Source organism: Microcebus murinus, chromosome 9 (genome assembly GCF_040939455.1).
Source record: "Microcebus murinus isolate Inina chromosome 9, M.murinus_Inina_mat1.0, whole genome shotgun sequence".
Taxonomy (NCBI): domain Eukaryota; kingdom Metazoa; phylum Chordata; class Mammalia; order Primates; family Cheirogaleidae; genus Microcebus; species Microcebus murinus.
In genome coordinates this window covers 96,300,314-96,326,148 of record NC_134112.1, presented here as the reverse complement: position 1 = coordinate 96,326,148, position 25,835 = coordinate 96,300,314, and the positions used below count along the sequence as shown (strand labels likewise).

General features: G+C 44.1%; 1 protein-coding gene across 1 annotated transcript in view; it reads right to left on the bottom strand.

Moving 5' to 3' along the window:
• The window catches only part of CNTNAP2 (contactin associated protein 2), a 1,865,599-nt gene that overhangs the window by 167,368 nt on the left and 1,672,396 nt on the right, over positions 1-25,835 (bottom strand). Inside the window, exon 18 of the mRNA XM_012768220.3 lies at positions 24,648-24,884. Coding sequence (XP_012623674.2) covers positions 24,648-24,884 — 237 coding nt within the window. The remainder of the gene's footprint in view (positions 1-24,647; positions 24,885-25,835) is intronic.

The window sequence follows — 25,835 nt, the reverse complement described above, 5'->3', positions numbered from 1 at the left end:
CTTCTCTAAAGCTCAGCACCAATAATAACGTGTCTACCATTTAGGGAGCATTAGGGACTGTGTTATTTAGCCTTACGACACCACGAGGTACATGTTGTTGTTCAAATTTTACAGGTGAGGGAATGAAGACCTAGAAGGTAAATAACTTGCCCACAGTCACACACACTAGCAAGTTCTTACTACTAACTACTGTGTTGTGTTGCCTTTCGATGCTTTCCACTCATACCTTACCTGGAAGAAAGATCTAAAAAAATAAGTTAGCATTTTTTTTTTTAATTACTCTGGAGAATGATGGCATGGTGGGTATACTTTGAAGGTTTGGGAGACAGGGGGCTCTGGTTCCTATGTAAGAGGAGTCTTTGAAATGCTCTACATCAGTGCTGTCCAGTAGAAATATATGTGAGCTATATTTGTAATTCTAAACTCTCTTGGAGTCACGTTAAAAAAGGAAAAAAAATGAGGAAATTTTAACAATATATTTAATATAGTATACCTAATATATTATTTAAACATGTAAACTATATAAAATTATTGAGGCATTTTTACATATGGATGGTTAATTTTATGCGTCAACTTGATTGGGCTGAGGGACACCCAGAGAGCTGGTGAAACTTTATTTCTGGGTGTGTACCTGGGAGAGGTTAGCATCTGAATCAGCAGCAGGCTGAGGAAAGAAGACCACCGATGTAGGTGGGCATCACCCAATGCATTGAGGGCACAGGTAGAATAAAAAGGCAGAGGAAGGTGGACTGACTCTTTCTTCTTGAGCTGGGACACCCATCTCCTGCCCTCAGACATGGGTGCCTCCAGACTTGGCCTTGGGACTCCAGAACATACGCCAGGGGTCCCTCTGGCTCCCAGGCCTTTGGCTTCAGACTCAATCATGTCACTGGCTTTCCTGGTTCTCCAGACAATATATCATGGGACTTCCTGGCCTTTGTAATTGCATGAGCCAATTCCCGTAATTAACCCCCTCTTACATATCTATATATTTAGATGTATCCTACTGGTTCTGTTTTTTGGAGAACCCTAATACAAATATCTATTGTTTCATCCTCAGTCTTTAAAATCCACTGTTTTATGCTTATAGCACATCTCAGTTTGAACTAGCCCCATTTCAAGTGCTCGGTAGACACACATAGCTGGTGGTTGCCATACCAGACCGTGCAGCTAGCTGTACATGGTACGAGAAGGGAAAAATAAGCATTTGCCAGTGTCAGCTGTTTCGCCAGCCTCCAGAGAGGTGGTTTCTATATGAGCATTAGAATCATTCTGGAGTCTTTTTAACAAGGATATGTCTACATTCTACCCCAAACCACTAAATGAGAGTTTCTTAGAATGACCTCTAGACATATCTAAGCAAAGAAAGACTTAAAATCTCACATTTTTAGTTCGAACCTCTTAGAATAAAAATAAATATGTAAACTTGCTTGAAATATACCTTCTACACATTCCTATCAGGAATCTGCAGCAATGATAACATGGGATATCCTGGCATTTATGGTCCTACCCATTTCATCAGACATTTGAGTAGTAGCTTGGAAAATCTTTTTTTTTTTTTTTTTTTTTTTTTTTAGTTTTTCTGCATTTATTTTAGGTTTTAAATGATGCAATGGCAAGCGGAATTAATTTAGCCAGAGTGATCATTTTATAATGCATGTCATGCCATGCTGCCCCTTGGCTCAAAACCCTCCATGCATCTCCAACTCCCTCTGGGTAAAATGACCACGGCCCACCACGCCCTGCCTAACTAACGTCAGCCTCTTCTCCCCATTCCCCATCCCATTATTCCTCTCGCCCTGTTTCCTTCCCTTCTTCCCTTTGCTGCTCATTCCACTCTGTCCCCAGCGGCCTCCTTGTCTTCTCTGAGCACCTACATCAGACCAATTTCTAGACAGGGTCCAGGTATTAATATTTTTTAAAAAGTTGTATCTGCCAGGGTGAGAAAGAGTGTTCCGGGACAACGTGTGCATTCCACCCTCCTAAATGCGCTTTCCCTCGCTTGAGCTTCTGCTGAGCACTAAGAAGCCGTGAATTCAAAGTCGCAGTTTCCGACTGGCACCTTCAGTGCGCACACCCTATGAAGCTTCAACCGACGGCTGAGATGGTGAAGGTCTGGAATGTTCTCGTGAAAGGTCAGGGGCCCAGCAACGACGTATCTGAAAAGGTGACCACTTTTGAAAGGACACATCTGACAAGATGGCTCAGGGAGTGTCTAGAAGAAAGAACCAAGTGTCCTCAGAAACGGATCACGGAGTGCTACCACTTGTGGAGGACAATTACAGTGACAATCTTCACAGCCGCAGAGCAGGGACGCCGTTATTTCAGCATGGGGGATTTTAGAGGGGCTAGATTTTAGACGTCCCTCGACCATTAGGAAAAATGTCTGCAGAAGGAGTCACTTCAAAGCATTTAAGGTAATTAATAATCTATATGAGATGCTCGATGACTTAAAGACCCCAGGTCCTGTGGTCACAATCGCCTTGGTCCTTTATAACACACTTCAAGGACATTTTTACGCCTTGTTTCATGTGCTATCGCCAGACCTATCGCCTCAAAGGCAGATTGCTATGATTTCCCAGCCCTGGCCCTGAGCAGAAGCTGTGATCTGCCAAGGCTGCGGCTCTTGGTTGCTTCAGGCTGGGATCGGTCCCTTTGGAACGCAGCTACCATCACGCTTATCGGCCACCTTGACATTGATCCCTTAACACGAGTCAGGAGTCTGCTGTCACAGTCCCGCCAGGTGGAGATCTGTGCAGAAAAAGGGTTCTCGGATTCAGGCGCTTGTGGCTCCGGATGGAAATAACCTTTCAGCCTTTCCAGAGCTTCAGGGAGAACTGGAGTGATGGCCACACACAAGGACCTTGAAGAACTAGTCTCCACGGTGCAGGAGCAGAGGAACCTTGACATGTGACTGATAGAAATCCCAGTTTTAAGCGAGCTTTAGAGGCTAGATGTCTAAGCTGCTGTGCTAATAAGCTCCTCCTCTTTGCAGGAGATTCGGTTTCAAGGGGCTGCCGGCTTTAACAACGTGACAATAATCGGCTGATGGCACACAAGGAGGTGTCAGAGGGCTCCAGCCCGTCAAGATTGCTGAAATGTGTTTTCCTTAATTTAATTTTTCTTTTTGTATGTGTGTGTTATTGTTATAATCAGAAAAATAAATCTTTGCCCTGTATGAGACATGTCCTGTTTGCACGCCAATGCCTTATTGTATACAGTGGCTGTTGTGTTGCTGTGAAAAATATTAAAAAGAATAGATCAACCCTTCAGCCTTTATTTCTGGGATTTAAAAGAATTATCCTGGAGGGAATTTTTCTTGTTAGGTGACCTTCTTTTTTAGGGGATACTGCTGCAGGCTTTTTAAAAAGCTCTTTATTTTGTTTTTGTTTCAATATACATATAGTTTCAGGATTTATATATCAAGGGTCTCGCTTTGCATTTTTCATGTGATCACCATATATGGGTAAATAATCTTAAACAACTGTGAAAAAATTCTAGGGAAATTGGGTTCTAGGACCAAGAAATTCTGATAAACTCCAAAGTAAAATTAGACTTCAATCACTTAAAAAACGAATTTTGGGCTAAGGGTACACATTTCTAGCACTGGTACTTGTGAATGCTATTTGAAGTGAATTTATGGTACGTTTTTAGTGTAAAAGAATTTCTTTTCCTTTGTGTATGTTTTATGATGTACATTAATTCAGTAGTACATGTACAAAATTGATAACTGAACGTATAAAGTCATATAATTTGGGACTTGTGTTTAACATTGTTTTTTTTTTTCCCCTTTTGAGAACTCATAGCCGAAGAGTCCGGGGAGCCCTGCCCAGCAAGAGGGAGTCTCAGCTGTAGGGGCTGCTCCCTGAGACCCTTCCCTGAGCCTAGATGCTGGTGCCAGCTGGTAGACTTTCCTGGAAGGACCCCAGTGTGTCTCTCTGAATATTGCTGGCCCTCCTAGTTCCAGTGGCTGTCCTCTGCCCTGCTGCCTGGAAGAGGGGCTCACCACTTCCCCGGGAGAGCCACGGCTTAGTGGTTTAGGGCACAGGTGTTAGAGCTAAATTGTCTACGTTCACATCCTTGCTCTGCCGCTTGGATGGATCGCCGAGCAAGCTGCTTTATTTATGCCTCAGTTTTCATGTTAGTAAAATGGGGCCAGTAAAATTATGTTCCCTCATTGGACTCTTGTGCAAGTAAATGAGTTAGCTGATACGTCTAGAATGCTTAGGCAAGTGCCAGAAGCTATTTTCATTGCTGGACCTCCCCCATCCCAGCGGTAAGCCTGCCGGTCACTGTTCTGTGCCCAACTCAACTTCCTCTACCGTAGTCTTCTGCAGCATTGCTGCAAACTCCCCCGACCACTCCCCACCCCATTCCAATGATAAGATGAGTTCCTAGACCCAGATCCCCCAGCATCCTAACCCTGCAGCACTGACGTCTTCCATGCCTGGCCACACAGGGACTAGAAATCTGACTGATGGTTGATTTATTTCATTTGGGATTAAGAGAAGAGACATTTGAACTGTACTTTCAAGGTATAATTTCACTTGCTGGGTCTTGACACCCCAAAATATTTTTGTCAGGGAATTTTCATTTGATTGATCCTTTAACAGAATTTCTTGCTCCTACTTGATTTCCGTAGGCAATTGATCCTGAAATTGCTCAGCTCTGGGGAAAATTAACCTTATGTGTGTGTGCAAATGGGACATACTCCTAGAAGCTCTTTAAAAATGATGTTTGTGTTTTTGCTTTCAATTAGTGTTTGCAAACAGCAACTCAGTACAGTGATCAAAACAAAACTGATTAGATTTGACAGGTCAAATGTTGACTCAGATATTCTTTTTGTAGGTATTTCTAAACTCACTAACATTCTACAGGTCAGTAGGAGGCATCTGTAAGAGTGCGTGCTCTGAATGTGTGAGCAGGGCCCTCTTTTCTCTTCACGGTCTTTGCTGTGTTTGAACTGCTCAGGAAATATTAGTGATTTCTCAGGAAGAGATTGCTTGGTACTCTAAGGAAATGGAGAAATAAAAGTGGTTTGCAGGTGCCTAGAACAATTTATCAAAGAGTTTCAATTACAGGATATATTAAATTCAAACTTAAATTATTTGATGACTATCACAGCTTTGAAGTTATCCCTTCATTGTGTATTTTAAAAATTTAAAAAGCATTTTTAAAAATATTTTTTGAAAAAGCAAGGTAGAAAAAGTCTTTGTGGTATTTCATTGCCCAAAGACACAAACTGCAATAAGATCAATTGCATTTAATTGGGATGCTTGTCTGGTTTGGAAAGCTACCTATAGTCTAGGTGGTGAATTTAATGCCACAGGGAAGGAATTTAAAGCTACAGAAAAAGGTCAACTAAGACTTCTATGAAAATAACTCTTACCAATTTCTTCTGTTTTCAAGTTGCTTTCTTGGTTTTTTCTTTTTCTTTTTTTTTTTTTTTTACCCCTTATTTTTTTCAGGGATGGGAAACTCACGTGAGCAATAGACATCTCCAGACCTAAGCAATTCAATTTAAAGGCTGGTTCTAGAAAATGCTCATTTGTCAAATACTTACCAAACACCTACTTTACACCAGGTCCTGTGCCGGGAATTGGAGATGGAGGGATAAGAATATGTCAGCCCTGCTCCCCAGACGGGATTTACAGTCAGAGAGTGTGATAGTTGTCAGAGAGCATGCAAACATGAGAAAGGAAAGCCAAGCCTAGTTCAGGGACCCAGAAAAGGTGGTTCTTGACCCCATTACTACAGGGGGACTTGTCAGAGATTTCTGCCAATCATTTGGATGTTTATCCAGTGCTGGCCATGTGCTCAGTGAATACATAAGACGTAGTGTCTGTGATGGTTAATTTTGTGTGTCAACTTGACTGGGCTAAGGGATGCCCAGATAGCTCATCCATATATCTCGGTGCATCTGTGGAGGTGTTTCTGAAAGAGATTAGTGTTTGAATTAGCAGATTGAGAAAATATCTGCCATCACCAGTGTGGGTGGGCACCATCTGATCCACTGAAAGTTCAGATACAACAAAAAGGTAGAGGAAGGGTGAACACTCTCTCTCTTTGTTCTTGAGCTGGGACATCCTTTTTCTCATGCCCTGAGGCCTCCCCCACTGCCTCCTTCAGTTCTCAGGCCTTTGGTCTTGAACTGGGAGCTACACTACCAGCTCCCCTGTTCTCAGGCCTTCAGACTCAGACTGAATTCCAGCACCAGCTTTCCTGGGTGTCCAGGTTGCAGATGGCTGACTGTGGGGCTTCTCTGTCCCCATAATTATACAGGACACTTCCCATAATAAATCCCCTCTTACATATATATATATATATATAATTGGTTTTATTTTTCTGAAGAACTCTAATACAGCTTTTGCCCTCAAGGACCCTACAACGTGGCCCCCAACCCCCAGGCCATGGACTGGTCCCCGTTGGTGGTCTGTTAGGAGCCGAGCCACACAGTGGGTGAGTGAGGGAAGCTTCATCTGTATTCACAGCTGCTCCCCATCGCTGGCATCACCACCTGAGCTCCGCCTCCTGTCAGGTCAGCGGGGGCATTAGATTCTCACGGGAGCAGGAACCCTGCTGTAAACTGCACATGTGCAGGATCTAGGCTGCACGCTGCTTATGAGAATCGGATGCCCAGTGATCTGAGGTGGAGCTGAGGCGGTGGTGCTGGGCTGGGGAGCGGCTGCAAACACAGATCAGCATTAGCAGTAGGTCTGAACACGCAATAAATGGAACGCGCTTGAATGGTCCCCAAACCAGCCCCCTCTCCCAGTCTGTGGAAAAGCTGTCTTCCACGAAACTGGTCCCTGGTGTCAAAAAGGCTGGGGGCTGCTGCTCTACAAGATAAGCAGGGAGAGAAAACTAAGATATCTGAAACAAATATGAACAAGATAAGATAGTTTGTCACTGAACGTTAAATGCTTTTATACATAGTAGAGACCACTCGGGGCCGAAGTGGTCCTAAAGCATCTTGAAAGAGACAGTAATTGGGACGGAGCCCCTGGAGATGAGGTTCCCCTTGGGCAGAAGGAAAGGAGAAGGGTCCAGCACGAGGGGACAGCAGGAAGGAGAACCAAAAGCCACCGTGAGAGGCTCACATGAACTAGGATGAGCACGTCCGTGACGAGAAATGGGAACTGAGGCTGGGCCTATCTCGCTGGAGCAGGAGGTACACCTCGACCGAGGTTAGAGACGAGGTTAGACGGGGAGTGTGGACCGGCCGGGGCAGGTGTCGAGCGGCCGGGGCACGGCAGCAAGCACTGCGAGGAGGAGTTCGAAGACCCGAGCTCTGATCCAGCCTCTGCCACCACAATTCCAGGAATCCTGTCAGGTCCCGGGGTCCTCGTTGGGACCACATTGCGACTTTTGTGGGCCCCAGGGAACATTTGCCTTTGTGGTCCTTTCCCTCCATTAAACATTACGAAAATTTATATTTTATGGCTATATTGGTATAAAAGTAATATATTAATATTATGCATTAAAATATTTTCTTTGACCCAATAGTTCAATTTTTTTCTTCGGATTTTTACAGAAATCTTAACACATACTTGTGGGCCCCTAAAAGCACATGGTCACTGTGTCCATCCTACCCGCTGGTGAAGTTGGCCCTGGTCCTCCTCTGTACAAGGAGAGAGGAGTGGAGTTGGACTTGAGATCTTTGCCTTCCTCTAAAAGTCTATGACTCTTAGTACCGTTCCTCCCAGACTGTACGGTATGGTTAGGCTGGTATTTTCAATATCATAATATGTAATCTGAAAGCAGTATGGGGAAAATATTTGCAAAGAGAGAAAGATAATGCATTCATTTTTGTAATTTTAGAAAAGTAGGTGAAAATCCTTTCACCGAAAAGCATGTTCATTTTGAGGAAAGAAAACATCTTCATTTTTTAAAAACAACAAGTAGGTTGAGTTTTAAAGACGTATGTTCTCCTTATAAAAAATTCAAACAGCACCAAGAGAAGCAAAGAACTTATAATCACCCTTGCTACATTTATAGGAAAAAATAAATTCATATCTCATAAGAAAGTAATAGGATGAAGAAACTGAAATAGAACTAAAGGCATTGCCAAACTTTGAGTAAGCTTAGGTTAAGAAAACACGATTTTACTGCCCTTCAGAGACAGCCAAATTTCAAAGTAGTTGGCATGTGTCATGTGGCCTTCCTGATTTGATTTGTGGCAATGAGCATCGCCACATTTTAGGGAAGATGAGTATTTTTTTTGTCCTCCATTTCCTTCTTTTTGATATCAGTTGGCTTTGAGAGAGAGACATAAAAATAACTTTATTCTACTGTATGCTTACTTGCATTCTCAGCAATCATTTTAATATGATGTTTAAGCTTATCAATTCTCATGGGTGTTATGACCTACACAGTCTTGCATCCTTAGACCTAACGGAAGTCTCACTCCACCTCTCCCACTTCCTGCTCCTCAGGAGCAATCTTGTTCTCTCTGCATCGACTTCACACTTCTGAGCAACGTGCTCATATTGTTCTTCTTGGTTGTATAATATTTTACAACACTTGCCTCTACGTTCTAGTGCAATCTTTTGTTTCTGCATTTGCCTTATTTTCTGCCCACCCACCACGAATTCACCCCCGACTTTCCACCGGATGTACAACTCTCTTCCCAGTAAACGTAAGTACACGGGTTCATATTTTCCTTGGAGACCGTTAGGGACTGAATGTGTGTCTCCCCCTGCCCCCCATTTCCTGTGGAGTCCTCACCCCAAGGTGATGCGTGAGGAGGCGGGGCCTGGGGGAAGGGATTCAGTGGCGAGGGTGGGGCCGTCATGGGTGGGATCAGGGACCTTACGAGAGAGACGTCAGAGGGCTCCCTAGCTCTGTCCTTGCCGTGTGTAGTCAGACTCGTAGCAGGTCTGCCGCCTGCAAGAGGCCCTCGCCAGGCCCTGAGCGTGCCGGCACCTGATCTCAGACAGGCAGCCTCCAGCACTTTGGGAAATAGCTGTTTGCTGTGTAAGCCGCCCGGCCCATGGCGGTCTGTTACAGCAGCCTGTCTCAGTTGGTTTTGTGCTGCTATGACCCAATACCCGAGACTGGGTAATTTATAATGACCACAGATTTGTTGGCTTGTGGTTCTGGAGGCTGGGAAGTCCGAGATCGAGGGCATGGCATCTTGCAAGGGTTGTATCATCCCACGGTGGAAGGGCAAAGACAGGGTGGGGGAGAAAGAGAGCAAGATGGGGTCAAACTTGTCCTGTAACAAGGAACCTAGTCCCTTGATAGCAGCATCAGTCCATTCACGAGGGCAGAACCCTCGCCACCTGAACACCTCCCGTCAGCCCCACCTCCCAACAGGGTTGCACTTGGTATTACATTTCCAAGACTCGCTTTCTGGGGGACACAGCCCAGCCATAGCACAGCCCAAACAGACTAGGACTGAGACGTTGCCCTTGAGCTCTTCATCTTCCTCTTTCTATCTGTACTGGCTGCTCTCTCGGTCTGCTGCATAGCTGCTGTCCTGGAATCTTCTTTATCATTGTTCCACAAGGGTTTCGAATTTTCTATTTATACCTAATAATTGGAAATTTTTAATGACAGGAATTCATATTCTTTTTTTCTTCTTTCTTTTCTCCTTTTTTCCCTACCCTCCTTCTCTCTCTCTCTCTCTCTCTCCCTCCCTCCCTTCCCCTCCCTCCTCTTCCTTCTCCTTCTCCCTCTCTCTCTCTCTCTCCTGGAGTTGGGATGTCTCCTGTCCTTGGATATCAGAACTCCAGGTTCTCTGACCTTTGGCCTCTGGGACTTGCATGAGTCCTCCCACCCTCTGCCGGTCCCCAGTTTCTCAGGACTGAGAGTTACACATCGGCTTTCCTGGTTCTGGGGCCTTTGGACGTGGACTGAGCCAGGCTACTGGTTTCCTCGTAGGAAACCTCGCAGGCTGCCCACTGTGGGAACTCTCGGCCTCCACGGTCACATGAGCCAGTTCCTCTATTGAACCCCCTCTCCTGTGTACAGACAGAGGTGTAGATGTGGATTTCCTATCGGTTCTGTCTCTCTGGAGAACCTTGACCAACACAAAGGATTGAACACAAACAAAGATAATTCTTGGAGAACAAGGTCTTTTGAAAAAGCAAAAAAAACCCAAAAAACCCTATCATTCATCTTTTGTTTAATTCCTGTTGCTACATAACAAATTGCTCCCAAAATGTAGTGTTCCGAAAAACAATAATAATTTTATTATCTCTAATGGTTTCTGTGGATCGGGAACTCGGAAGATCTCAACAAGGCAGCTTGAGCTTGGATCCTGCAAGGGGGTTCCTGGCTGGGCCTGGAGGAGCCGGGCGCTGGCCAGGCCTCTGTCGCCCGCGCAGGTCATCTCAGGCTCTCCCAGGTGGTCACTCCGCGCCAGCTAGCACAGCGGCCTCCAGCCTCGTGGCCTCCGGACAGCCGACTGCTTTCCTGGGTCGTTCCGGCCACGTCCTGCTGGTTCCGGCACGTCCCAAGGCTGTGCAGATTCTGGGGGAGGGAAACTTACTCCCCTCTTGGTGGGGCTGTGTTGGGGCTCCGCACATGCAGGTGCGGGGGGCGTCGCCATGGCGGCCGTCTTTGGAAAACACAATCCCCCATGTCGGCAGAGAGATACAGGAAGCCCCTGCAGAGACTGACTCTCGGGTCTTCTGCCCTATTTGGCACTGGGGCGGTGGTTGCAGGGGGCGAGGAGACGATGATCAGCTTCTTACAGAAACTTTTAGCGGATCCTTCTGTTTTCAACTCCCCCTTTCTGAGGTACTGGGAGCCCCGCATTTCTGAGTCTCCTGGGGGGGTGCAGAGCACCAACTGCCTGCTCCTGCACGTTACATCCCCTGAACCCCTCAGCCAGCAACTTCCCTTCCTCTGCCAACTGTGTTTTCTTGCATTTGCTTGCTGTCCTCTCCCGGCCTCTTTGTTCAGGCTCACTTGTATCTCTAAACATTTCGCAAAATCCTTTCCCAGGGATTCTGGGGGAGGCAAAGGTAAATAGGTAGCCATTTTGGGCTTATTATTTTCATGACACTATAAAAAGGAAAACATTGCTGATAGCGTTCAGAGACCCGGGCATTCTCGGTATATACCGCCTGTATTCTGGCGCTGTGTTTTGGGAAAACAGATTGGCCCTGTGTATGAGAAGCCGTAAGCATTTATATCCTCCAGCTCCACCTCTCTGCATCTGGCAATCCATCCTAAGTAAATAATGTAAAATATTGAAATGCCATTTGCAAAGAACATTTACTGCCTTCTTACTGACGATAAAAAATTGGAAACAATTTTAAGAACAGAAATTGAAATCACCATTTCCCTATTGTGAAATATTTAGGTTAAATAAATTTTGGTAAATCCACTGGGTGGAATAATATTAAGCAGTATTTTCAAATGATGGAGACCAAGTGGTTTTAAGCAAAAAGGTTCATGCTATGTGTGCTAACACTAAGTACATAATGATATGAAGCACATGATAATAATACAAATTGATTCTAAGAACTCCAGAATACATTTTCCTACAGTATAGTATGCTAATGTGGATCAATAACTGAATAAAATTTATTTGGTCATGTAACAAAATTGCAGCACTAATACCCTTAGCCAGGATTAAGGATGTTGGCAGTATGGGAAATTGCCCGAAGAGGAGAGGAAATAAGTTTCCTCTCCTTTTTAGGGCAGTGCAGAGCTGGTCTCAGGCAAGATTGTGAAAGACAGAGGTCATCTTGGACTGCCTCGCCTTCCAGACTCTTAATAAAGGGCTTCGACTCTCTGTCCTCCCAGAAGTCGCCTTAACTCGTTCCTCAGAGCTTGCCAGCATTGTCCTCACCGCTGAATCACACAGCTCCTCCCGCCAGGCACAAAGCCCCTCCTCAGAGCAGCTGTTCTGGGTGAGAACTCACTGATTCTACCCACATTCCAGTGTAGACAGGGGAACAGCCCCGCCGTCCTCCCAGCCCCGCTCCTGCTGATTCAAAGGCTGCTCTAATCATTAGAAAGGGAGGCCGCAGGAAAGAAAGGGGACAAGTCTGGCAGTTCAAAGGAAATCATCGAGGGTGAGGTGTGGCTGGCCTCCAGGCACATCCCTTAAACTATTCCTACTCTCCCATAACTCCTCCCATCTGAGCTCACAGAGTCTCTAAAAGGTTAATTGTAAAAAACATCAGCGATTCCCCCTTGCAGCGGCCGCGGGTGGCTTTGCAGGGTGTGTGAGGTCGCGCTGGGCTGGCGGTGGCGTCGCGACGGGTGGCCTGGAGCCGGGCAGGGGCAGCTCTCTATTCATGGGTCGGCCGTCATAAACAGGGAGGCCGGCTCTGGGTTCTAGCGCGCTTTGCAGGCTACGTCCTGGTTTGCGAATTCTTTTATTCTCGTCTAGAGGATCAAGGTGTGTCACAATCTTTCCACTATATCCCTCGGCCAGAGGAAGGGAATCCCACGCTGTGATGGGGCGTTGTGTGGAGCGGTAATGAAGGCGCTCGAGCCGCATGGCGGCCAGAGCTCGCGCCTGCAGACCCAATTCCTCTTCGCGACAGCCGTGCAACGGCACAGGGGGACAGCAGTGGCCGGCCAATAAGTCTCCCTATAAGAATGGATGCAGAGGCTGTTTTTTTGATTACGTCCATGTCGTGTTTGGAGTTTTGAATTTCAATCGACAGAAGCGCGTCACACACAGCGCCGTCCCCAGACCGGGACAGAGAGAGACTGCCTTCCTTGGGTGGCCACCGGTCAGTTAATTCCAAGCATGAATTCCATCAATAAGAAAACTCACAGGGCACGGCCTGTATTTACCCTGCGAGTCACCTTCTTTGTTACAAAGCAATCTGAAGCGGTCTCGCAGGTCAGAAGAATTTATTTGGCCAGACCCTCCCTGCCTCTTGTTTCATTGCTCCCCTCATCTACTTGGGGAGAGAGGTCTTCTGCACTATTAACACAAGATCATGGATACGGGGTGTGGGTGGCGCCCTAAAAACTCAAAGAAATATCTTGTTACCTGAGCTCATAGTTAGAAACGGACAGGCCCCGCATACCTGGCTCTGTCTTTCCGGTGAGACTGTGCGTGTGTTTCCTTGCTTGGCCACTCAGATTAGAAAGAAAGGCAAAAAAAAAGAGGGAAACTTATTCTGAACTTTCGAGACTTAGGCCCACCCTCAGTCATCAGGGCGATATGATGGAAGGAGAACAAATTGGGCAAGATCCCGATCTGCCGTTTACCTGCAATGTGCTTTTGGATAAAGCACTTAACCTCTCAGTAGTCTCAGTTTCTTCATTTTCGAAATACAAGTGCTATTATCTGTATCTCAAAGTCACTCTGGCGATGAAATAGGGTACGATTATGTGAATGTACTTAGGTCAGTGCCCAGCATTAAAAGAAGCGTTTAATAAAATGTCATTTGCACGTGAAAGTATGTACTACCCTCGTCAACCGTGAGATACTTTGATTTTGCGACAAAAAGAGCTTCCTGAACTCTTAACCATTTGAGGTGATTGAAGAAGTATTGAAATAAGTTACTCCATGACATTTAAATGTTAGGGCAAAAGCTGAAAGTCTGAATCATCATAAATTCATTACAGTAATAGAAGTAAACATTTTTGAAATAGTTCTTGATATTTTAAAACAAGTTATTAAGTACTGTAATAACACGTGCCTGATGCTTCGGGAGGATGTTGTACAAAGCCATGCAAGATAAGATTTTAAGTTAGTTCCTAGAGGAGGGGACTATACACTTGTTTGAAATTCATAACTTGGTCTACTGTTTCAATTTGCTTTACATGACTTAATTTATATTTTTAACTGAATTTACAGGAATCCTTTATAAGAGACATTTATTAAGGAAATATAAAAGTCAACAGGCTAAAATAGACCTATTTAAAGGGAATTAAATTGGATTACTTTTGATAGTAAAGCTTTAGAAAGCGTTTTACTTATAGCCACATTAATCTCTGATTCTGAAAACTAGGTGGTGAGTAGCAATGGACTTGTGCAAATATTTGGGTTACATTTAGCTTAGACAGGGAAAAAAAAATCTGGATTCATTAAGCTGAACTGGAGTTGTCATCCTTAGTAATGGGGCAGAGGAAGTAGGCAGACTGTTAATCATTTGGGATAATGGGAAAATTTTGGATGAGCTTTCTAAAACAAAGCAGTCACTTTGTATTTTCTGAAACTCTCTGAGATATTCAAGGAATCAATATTATTGGCTAAAGATCTCAATTATAGCCTCACGAGGATGCTTCAGAATTCATTCTTATTTAATCTCAAGTGCGCTTACTACTTTAATGACATTCCTTCCAGGCCAAATGATTCCTGACAATTCCATCACAGACAGGGGAATGTAAGCAGGGCCATGGCATTCATGTGCTGGAGTGACCACAAATACAGCACAGCATGCCATGAAACAGTACAGCTCTGGGGCCTGAAGACTTGCTGGACGTTGTGATCTCTGAGCTCATGGACAATACACCTCACCACCTATAGACACATGGGTAAGCACTAATGTAAACAGGTGGAAGGGTATAACTTTTTGCTCCCAGTTATGGCAACACTACCAATGTGGGTAGGAAAGTTCCATGCAAGATTTCCTGGTGGCTTTTAAATGACAATGTGTTATACTTTGCAAGACTCTCACTAAAGAGACTCAACTCCAGGACCTCTGACTCAGTGATTAATAATCTTAATAAGAGTTTGCATTTTATAATATTAATGCTTTTCAGAGCACTTTCACATATGTCAACTTACTTGATCCTCACTTCTGTGAATAATGCATTTTATATAATTAATGCAATTTATTCAGAGACAGAATGCCACGGTAGTTATATGATGGTTCACCTTTGTTTTCAGTAACGCTGAAACTGAAATTCAAGTTACTCTTGCTCCACTGTCCCATATAATATTAGCGTCCCTCTTTAACTGGGATAAACTCGAAAAGGACAAATTTCTCTCTCTGTTTTTAAAAAAAAACAAAATTAATTTAGAATACTGTTTGTTGGTTGTGCTGCTGGTCATAGGAATAGGGTGGAAAGGAATAGAAGATCTGAAAGAACATTTTGGTGCCTGTGAGGATTGCTGAGAGAATGATTCACACACGGGCTAGAATTTGGGACTTTTCCTCTAAGCTGTACTTGACCCAACTCCCTGGGGAGCCACACAAGAAACAAAACTGCCACTGGAGTGGGTGAAAGCCAAGTCATTTGCGCAGGTCTAAAGGAAGCAGATTTGCAATTAGTTAAGCCTGAACTTCAGAATAATGGAATAAAATTTAGTAATGTTTAAGCTAATAAAGAGAAATTCTTAGAAGGACTCCTTTAACAAAAAGCAAAAATGATCTGTTATTAATATTTACGTATCAATTTGTTGCTCTGTCTTTGAAGTAGTATTTTTAAAGGGGTATTTTTAAAGAAGAAACACTGAAAGAGAGGGTATCCATTAAACTCAGATAAGATTATGTGGAAGGGGAGTGAGGGAAGACAGTTGGAGGTGAAGCACGTGTATTTTGAGAAAAGTATACTCATTATTGCAACAAAGTTCTGGAAAATGGGAAAAATTCCTCATTGTTTTCATATTAGAAACTAATGAAGGCAAAGCGCTTCACAAAATGTTATTGGCTGGTGGAGTATAAATGGAAAAAGAGTTAAACTGATCTATAAAACCTAAAATATTTTGCCCAGTATTAATTTTCTAAAGTAATCCAATTTTGTAATATTAAAAAGCAAACAAATGTTTCTTGAAAATATCAATTGTAAAATATCAAGGACAATATTTTAAAAACTGGGATGTTTTAAAAAATTTTGTCTTTGAGTCTTGGTATATCTTTAAATTTTTTTTTTTATTTTTGTCATGTATAAAGTTCATAGGGCTTCTTCAATCTTCAGACTTGAAATTCTTTCTTGACAAATGTTTTTCAAAGGGTCTTCTGCTCTCAAACTTTTTAAACAGGGGTCCAGTTCACTGTCGCTCAGATCGTTGGAGAGCCATTGGAGAGTGCGGTGCACATTCCACACATGCGCACTGTGGGCCTGGGACGAGTCTGCTGCTAAGCAGGACAGGCAGCGGGGGCAAAAAACACCCTGAGGGCCGGATAAATGTCCTTGGCAGGACGTAGTTTGAGGACCCCAGTGGAACCTTTGGAGTGGGTTGTCCATGTGCAGGTCTCACTCCGCCCTCTGGTGGCCACCCTTTGGATTGCAGTTGGGTCTGTCCCACCCACTTCACTCCACGCTTGGTCTCATCCACCCTGGTGTTCCTCACTGGCAGTCCATTGCCTCTCACAGGGCAGGCTGGTGGGAGCATCTCGTACTTCACTGTGCCCAGTGTGTATGATGTAATGAAATTATTATTAGTGATCAAGGCACTTAATCTTGCTTCATTCATACAGAATGCAGGTATATTAAATTTTATTGCCAATACAATCGATTTGAGAATCTTTGCCTTATAGACCTTGACTACTTTAGGAGCTACCTTATATACTGACAAACTCAGACCTTGTGAGACTCAGCTAGTGTTATCATTAGGCCAAGTTAAACATTTCACTATATCCAGCCCATGAGAAGATGAAGACAATACGTTTAAAGTGCCAAGCAAAGGAGGGCTCAGAGAGCACAGTTCTAATAATTTCTGTTTCCTCAGGGTTGGTTTTAACTAGAAAAAAAAGAGTAAAATGCCCATTTATCTAAATCAACCACGGCGATCGATTGGAAGTGATAGAAGCGAAAATACGTGCATGAGCCCAACGCCAGGTCGGGCTGCGAGATGGGCAGCCCACCAGATTGCAGACATTTGAGAAGTCAGTTCAAAAACCCTCAGACTCTATCATTTAAGAAAGTAAATTTCCTCCAGCCAAGGGACGCCCAGAATGAGCCCCATCGCCAAGGCCGGAGTTAAAATGATGAGCGCAGAAAACGGGCGTGAAGAAATTGTGTGTCAGAGGCTGGTCTTCGCGGCCCGTGGCTGTAATGAAGTACTCAAAGTGGCCCGGACATTGGCAGATGGACCTGCTTGCAGGAGAGCCGAGAACCCGAGCGATTTAAAAAGCAAAATTCTCAGGACAATTTATCAGACTGGCTCCTTTCAGGCTCACGAAAGAAATGTATAGAGTTTCAGCTGAAGTCAAGGAGCTAATATGTGGGGAAAGATAAAGAGTGTTATTGTTGTAAACTTCACGTTATTTAGAGTTCTGATCGTTGCTGAAGCATGGGAAATAAAAACATTCAACAACACACACAAACAAAACATACAGGGAAAAAAATCAGTTGTATCCCCCAAACCAGCAGGGGATTAGATAATGGCACAAATTTGAACAAAATGTTATATATCCTACAAGCAAAGCAAAGTCCAAACACGTTGTGCTCTATTGTATTTAGAAAGTTTTACCAAGGACTGGCTTTTTATCCACTGAAGTTTTACATCCATTTCTGTGGGAAAGTTAATTGGCCAGGTGTTCCCTAGTATTTGGGACCCCGGAGATAAGCCCAGGCTAGGAGGAATGCTATTTTGCCACCACCAAATTCTGCAATGAAGTCACTTAAACTTGTCTGCTTTGTCTGCAGCTTTGACTTTTTGGAATCAAGTCAAAAGTTTTTTTTTTTTTTTGTCTATAAGTATTTGTGGACTTTTGCCCATATATAGACTTTTATCCATAGTATTTTCTTACTTTTTTCTCTTCTGTTCTTTCCTTTTTTTTTTTAAAGCATTTAAGAAGGTTATCTTCAAGTGTTTCTATATTAGGGTTCTCCAGAGAGACAGAACCAGTAGGATACAGATTTCTCAGGGGAACTGGCCCACATGATTACAGGGGCTGAGAAATTCCACGAAAGGCCAGCTGCAAGCTGGAGACCCTGGGATGTTGGTTTTGTGGCTCAGTCCAAGTCTGAAACCCTCAGAGCCAGGAAAAGCCAATGGTGTAACTCTAAGGCTGAGGCCAAAGGCCTGAGAGTAGCGGGTATGAAAGGGGAACTGGTGGAAGTCCTGCAATCTGAAGGCCAGGAAGCCTGGCATTGTCCAAAAGCAGGCAAGGAAGAGTGTATCCCGGCTCCAGCAGAAAGATGGGTACTTTCGTCTATTCTCTGGTTTTGTTCACTTGCCCCCAGCCAATCGGATGGTGCTGCCCACATGAAGGGCTGCTCTTCTCTGCCTTGTCCACTCAGAACCACGTGCTAATCTCCTCTGGAAACACCCTCACAGGCACACCAGACATAACGCTTCACCAGGTTTCTAGGCATTCATTAACTTAGTCAAGGTGACACCCAAAAATAACCATCACAGTTACCATGATACTTTTAAGTTATATCCTAAGGCTTGAAGATTTAAAAAACATAGTAGGAGAGAAAGGATATTCTCCCTTCTTCAGCAACACTCTAAGAAGAAAAGGAAAAAGGATTCTATTCTTGTTCCTCTAGGACATCTTCCAAATCTATCAAACCTCTGGTTCCAACTGGAAATGAAAAAGAAGGCTGTGAGAAGTGTCCCCTCCCACTGGTGTGGAACTGTCCTCCCAGCTGGGGTCATTAGGACTGGGCAGGTAGACCTGATAAACAATGGCCATCGCCACCAACAGCTTAATGGGTTTCAGATAGGGGTGTGATTCTAAGACTTGTAACTCCAGCATTTCTCTTCTTTCTCTCCCCTACTTGTATTCATCAATTTTCTCTAAAGGGCTTCCAATCTGCTCTCAGAGGGTGGGCCGTGGATTTACTCTGGTACCTGATATACACATCCCTATGGGGCAGGGTCTGTGTGGTCTTCATCCTACATGAAACGTACCAGGGGGCAACACGGAAAATGCTCCCTCCCCTAGAGGTTTAACCTGGACTTGCGTCTGAGGTCTGCTTCTAGCAAAAAGGAGCCCAGAACCTCTCCCGTGTATCTCCTGGTGGGCTTTGTGTCCGGAAGGGATGCAGCAGTTGCCAAGGTGACCCAGCTTGGCTCTTGACAGGGATGGACACTCCGCACCGGAAATCACACTACTTGATGTGTGTGACCTGTGGGATGCACTGGGTGTTGTTTGCAATTATGTCTTCCAGAATCTCTGTATGTTCCTCAGTCCAGCAGGCTTGGGTTTGGGAGCTTTCCTTGTACCTTCAGAATACTATCACTGTGACCAAAACTGAGTAGAGACAATATTTTATGACATTGCCATTGCTCCTGGAGTACCGCAATGACAACCCAGTACTCAGGGATCGTTGAAATGATGCCAGTGAGGCATTTGACGTTTGAGGCTTTTGGAGGAGGAAAGGATGACATAAAGTAAGAACAAAAGACACAAATGAAAACAGGAAGAGGTGCTGAGAATGAAAGGTGACCTTTGCTGTAGGACTGATGTTTGCCCGTTTCTCCATTGGGAAGTGTGTTCACATTATTCCATGTGATTTTCACAGTGGCCTCGAGAGGTAGGTATTATGAACCCCTGAAGATGAGGCTAAGTGACAATTTTCCCGACGTTACACAACAGGTAAGGGAGGAAGACGGATTCGAACTCACATCTAATGCCATCATCATTTTCTAGGTTGGGACTTGAATTGGCCATAAATAATTTCTTCTACCACATTAACAATACAGATAAAAAAAAAACATGAGTCAATGTCACAATGCTCCCAGGGAGAGGGTGAGACTTAGCTGGACCACAGAGAAGGTGGCTTGTGTTTGTGTGACTATAAATGACAGTGACACTGCAACGATTGAACCCTCACTCTTGGCTGCTCAGCAGTTCTGGTTCTGCAAGTTTGAGACTTTAAGCAACAAACAAACAAATGCTTGGGAAGAAAACAGAACTCTCTAAACTCTCGGTAAATAGTTTCAGAGTGTTTAAAGATAAGTATTTTGCAACTGCAGTTCTAGTTTGGCAGAGGAACATAAACATTTTTATAGGAAAAAAAAGTGCAGATAAGTGAATTCAAGGCTACTTTTGTGCCTCTTGATGATAAGTTCTTGCTAAGCTTGGCTCGGGGAAGGGTCATAATGAAGAACTGTTTTCAGCAGCCCGGGTGACATCTGATTCATTCATCGCTGTCATCTATTCTAGGCTTTCCAGATTTCGTGTCTATAAACCATTGGAATGTTTTGAAAATTTCAGAGTCATCAGACTCAACTACCTATTCCAGGCTTCTGGGCACATTTAGGTGCTCGGTGAATGTTTGTTCAATCAGTGAGCCAAGGAAGGAACATACCTTACCCCTAAATGTGGCAAAAAAGAGAGAGTCCCTGTTTAGATCTTATATCCTATTTTTTCTTATGATAAATTCTGCATCCAGTAACATTCTAATTTTTTATTCAATCACAAAAAGCTTTAAGACTAGGGGCTGTGATTTTAGCTGATATAGAATTAAAGGAAAGGGAATCTTGCCGGTTACTAGTAGGTGAACGTTGGGGCAAGTTATTAATATTCCACCGATTTGTGTTTCCATTTTCTTCTCTACAAAATGGAGATAATAATAATGGCAACTCTCTGACCAGGCTGTAGCAATGATTAATTGATGCTAACGCAATTAGAGAGCTTAGCACACTGCCTAGCACATAATAAGTTCTCAACAAATGTATACTGTCATCCTTATCAAGAGCAGAGATACTAAAAAGACTACAGATTTTTGTTAGCATATTGTCTTATTTTCCTAGGGCTTCCACTGCAAAGTACCACAAACTGGGTGGCTTAAAACAACAGAAATTTATTCTCTCACAGTTCTAGAGGCCAGAAGTCTGAAATCAAGGTGTCAGCAGAGCCACACTTGTTCCAAGACTCTAGGGAGGAATCTGTCTTTGCCTCTTCTAGCCTCTGGTGGCTCAGGCGTTCCTTGGCCTGTGGCAGCAAAACTCCCATCTCTGCCTCCATTGCCACAAGACCTCTTTTCTGCTTGTCTGTGTGCCTCCTCTTCTTATAAGGAAACACTCACTGGATTTAGGGCCCACCCTAATCTAGTATGACCTCACCTTCATTAACTACATCCGCAAAGACCTTATTTCCACACAAGGTCACGTGCTGAAGTTTTGGGTGAATGTGAATTTCAGGGGGACACTATTCAGCCCACTATAGCATTCAACCTCCAAAATTAAAGATAGAAATTTCTATAGCCACTCTGGGTCTGTGATTAATATTTTCCCTCTTGCTTAAAGACAGGGAAGACACAGGGAGAGCATGCTTAAACATAGTGAACTGTCTCTGATTTTTGGTGAGCAATAAAAGTGGCATTGAGAATCATAAACTTCTTGAGCGTTTTAGAGCTTGACTACCTAAGAAGGAATATTTTTAGAGAAAGCTATCTTTGGCATGACTGAGCAACCATCCATTTGGTCCCCAGCACTCCTGGGGATGAAAGACCCCCAGTTAAGACTTCTATGCAGGCTAGGGTGATCCCCTGCTCCTAGATGCATCCACAGCCTCAGCCAGTGGGCTGCCCAGGGAGCTGCCAGGGAGTGGACCTGTCCCAGCTGAGATGAATTGCTGCCGGCTGGTGAACATCCTGAGAAGACGGGATCCTGCACAGTCATCCTTAGACAGATGAAGTGACTGCCTATCTGGTCAAGTGTTTCAAGGGTTTCCAGAATGCCCTTGTGCTGTCTCTAAAACATGAAATGTTCCCCTGTCTGTGCTCCTGTCTAAGATGCAAAACAGCCCTGGTGAGCTGACACTTTAGCGGGTGGTCAAATCTTTAAGGATCCACTTGAAAGAGGCCCTGGAAGCAGTGCTTGATGAGAGGTTAGAGGACGGCAGGCAGGGCTTTCTAGACTCTATGGAATTGCTGGGGTACTGGCTCTAAGTGCGTCATCTACAGAGCGGAAGAGTCATTACTGCAGGCCTGCGTGAGGCCAGGCCTGCTTTCCTGCGTCCAGGCCAGAGGCAGTATGCGGTAATTTGATTACAGATTCAACTGTGTACTCAGGGAAAAGAAACGGAGCTAGGGAACATGGTCTGGAAAGTAGAGGGAGAGAAGCAGAGACGTAGGTAGGTGTAAACATAAAGAATGTGCTCATGGCAGAGTGATGGGGAGGAGGAGGAGGACGAGAAACAGGAAGAGGGAAGAAGAGAGAAAAAGAGAGAGAATGCAAACAGTGTGGGCTGTTTGTTCTCCTGACTGGGCTGATCCCATGCAGGGGGGGAGACCTGGCTGATCTGTCCCGGTGGGTCCAAAGCCTGTCCTAGTGCAAGCCTCTCACGTGGCTGAGTGTGATACTGCGTCTTGAGGTTCTTGCTCCAGTGCCCGTCTGCATGGGGACTGCTTTGGATGCTTGTGCAAAAACAGGTTCTGTTACGTGAATTGAGAGACGGATTTTCAGGGCTAAGGAGATTGCGTGCAATCTTCGCCTGACGTGCTACTCCATTCCAGATAGTACAACTAGATGGTACAACAATTTCTAGTGAATAGCTAGCTATTTTCTGACCCAACACAGTTAGTGCTCAAATACCTGGGGCAAGAACTCTGTCTCCTACTATTGCTTTTCCAAAGAAGAAGAAAAAAAGTGATGAAGTTAGAGGTAATATGTCACTGTGTGAAGATTAGAAAAATTATAGCTAAGCAAAAAAGAAATTTAAAAAGACAGGTATTCTATCCTCCTGCAAAAAAATAACTACAGTCAACATTTTGGTGTGCCTTCCCACGGTTTAATTTCCTTACCTCTGTCTGTGTGTTTTCGATTTTGTACACACATGTAATCAGGCTACGTGTGGTAGGTTGAGACTTGCTTCATTCACTTAGCAAAAACTGTGCACATTTTTCCATGTCCACAAGCATAGGCCTATAGCATCAAAGGAAGGCCAGAGAGGGGCTTTCACAGAGCGCATTCTTTGGCCAAGTCACGTGGCCTCCCGTTCCAGAGCTGGGCTGTTTGGCCGCGCGCCAGTGTGAGGGGTTGTCATGGGAACTGCTGTGCAGGCGCCAGGCTACCTGGGGCCGGGTGTGGCGTGAGGCCCAGAGCGGAGGACGCACGAGGCTGGGAGACTCACATGGATTATCCTCCTGGTACATGGAGGAGCTTGTTTCAGCACAAATAAGCTCTCACGGATGGTCGCACGATTCCTCCAAACCAGCACCCCTGTCATTCTCCCAAGTCAAGCAGATGCTTGACTCCCAAGGATGCTCACGATTACCTTCCAAATATGTTTTGCCATCTTTTATTTTAATCTTTTTTTTTGATTAAAGCCACTAATTGAATCAAATGTGAACTCATCCTACTAAACTGAAGCAAAAGGAATATTTGCATGTCTTTTGTGTGGACACGTTGGAATGACGTCAAAAGGAAACACAGAGGCTTCATTTAACGTGATCTCCAACGTTGGCTAAACGGAAGGAGATATATACTCCTGCCTTTCTATTCATGAATGTTGCCTCTTAACCTCCAGAGGTTTGGCGTGAGTCCTGTGTTTAACCTAGCTCTCCCAAAATAAGGGGATCGTGATTTTCTTTAAATTGGTACTTACGTAGAGGAATCTCTGAGGCTTTAGTGCTTGCTTGATTGCATTCAGACGTTACTTTGGCGAGGAAATGACTGCATTAAATTAGCATCAAGCACAATAAATGGTAATTGCAAGACTGTCATTTCTACAAGTGCAAAATTAATGTGTTCTGCAAGCCCCTTCCATTGTGTGCCACGGGGAAATCATGGCACCCTGTTGTTCCGAGCAGAAAAATGCCCTGTAACAGCACTGTTAATGTGCTGTGGTATTATTCGGCAATGGTATTCCTTTCCACCTTTGTCGTCGTCTCACGCTCATCCTTCAAACCCTGCCTGCCCTAATTTGTATGCTCATATTATAGCACTGCCAGACAGTAGCCTGGATGTACAGAGAATGTGATGGAACAATTCCTCCTTCTGTGTGCAGCATCTTGTGTGAATAATGCCAGCCTAAACAACCTCCACGTATTCATGAGAGTGTGAATAGGCTACTTATGTAAAGCCTCTCATTAAGAGATGCACCAACCATTTACAGGAAACTTTACCCAAATGCTATACATTCATTAGAAAGAGAAGAGTGATTTCACATGCATTTCAACTGCCGCTTAGGAAAAGTGCCAGCTTCTCCTCTCATCATCCCTCTTGTTTACATATGGGAAATTAAGTCACAGATAGTGACTAACACAGTACTGACAGATGCTCTGAGCTGACCAATGAGATGAGGTATTTCGATATTCCTGCAGTCAAGCTTAGGCTGAGAACCACTCGTAAAGGCATCCTGAGTAAGAGTAATAATGATGACAGTGACAAAGACTGACCAAAGGAGCTTCCTTGCAAGTATAGATGGAGTCCAGTCTCTTACTTAGCACCTGTGGTGGCATGAGGGGCGTCGAGACGCTGGGCTGCATTGGCTGATTTACTGCAGCAATCAATCGATCAATCGATCGATTGGAGATCCTGATGTGGAGGGTCAGGTTTGACTTCCCCTTTCAGAGGCCACTTATCTTGTCACTTACGACATGAGTGGTGAGGCTGTCTGCTTTGTAATGTTTCAGTCGGTGAATAATTTGCTGGAATCTGGGGGAAATTCTGCACCACACTCAAAACTTCTCTTATCAAACAAAAACGATTAGGGAATGATTTGGGAAACTTCCTACCTAAGGTGGGAGAACAATTCTGATCACCTTAACCTCAGGATAAAATATACCTTGTTTATCAGCTGAAAAATCATGAAATAGAAGATCCGGGCTTCAAAAGGTGTGCAAAATGGCTCTGGAAAGTGGTTCTGCCTTACCTTTGTTGCAAAAGGTTCCGTCGTATGCCGTGTTGGAGCAATCGCAGGAATAGCCGTGGTACTTCTCTATGCATTTGCCTCCGTTTTCACAGTTCGCTCCGTAGCTGGTGCAGTGGCCCGAACATCCGGATATGAACCCGGATGTGACCTTTGCCCTTTCCTCCAGGTCGAGTGTCACTCCATTCATCCTCAGGGAACGGATGCATCCCAGGAAGCCCTGCTGGCCCCCAGCGCCACCTGGGAATGACAGAAAGCACGAAATTCAGATGGAATACACCCTGCTATTGCCTCTGATTCATTCATGGTGTTTTGATCAGCTGTGGTAGGAGACGAGACTGCTTAGTGCATCTGGTATTGTCGCTTTCAAGTTGGTCCTGTCCACATAGAAAAGCTTGAAGCTTTCCCCCCTCAGGCTGTACTACCTAATTAAAAGAGTCTGTCTTCTGAGAAGCAATACATCTGCTACAAAAAAAAAAAAATGTTTGGAGATACACAAAAATTACATAAGCTGTTTTGGAAGTCTAATCTGGCTTCCTATAGAAAGGAGGTTTATGGAAATCTCTAGGTTCTCTGCCCTTTAATCTCACAACCTTCAGTTCTGTAGCATTGTCTATTGGAAGAAATATAAAACGGCAGAGAGACATGAATATATTGGCATAGTTAACCAGTCAATTAGTCAGAAGGCACAAATCCATTTGAAATGGAATTGTACATCTTGGTTCTTGTTTCATGAAATGCTTTGCTTTGAAGTTCATGTTAAGGGTGTCCAGGGCTTCTTGTCTGGGATAGCCAGAAGTTGGAATTGATGATTTTACACAAAAGTTAGCTACACCACATTTATTACAAGGTTAGTTCAGATTTCATTGTTTTTGTCTAAATGTCATTGCAAGACGTGTGGCACAATGAGCACATTTACTGTGATTTTTTGGAGTAAGTTATAGACACAGACTGAGGTTCATGAACATGAAAATATTAAAATATTCCTAACAAATTTCATAGAAAGATTCACTGAAGCATTATATTACAAGTGGATTTAATTGCATCTGTAATAGCCTTAGCTGTGATTTTTTAAAAGCAGTTGGTATATATAAAAAAGAGGAATTCAAATTTATGTCCACATCTTAGACTAACAACTTTTCTGGAAACTGATCTAAAATGAATAGTAGGTCAAATTATTGAAAGAAATGT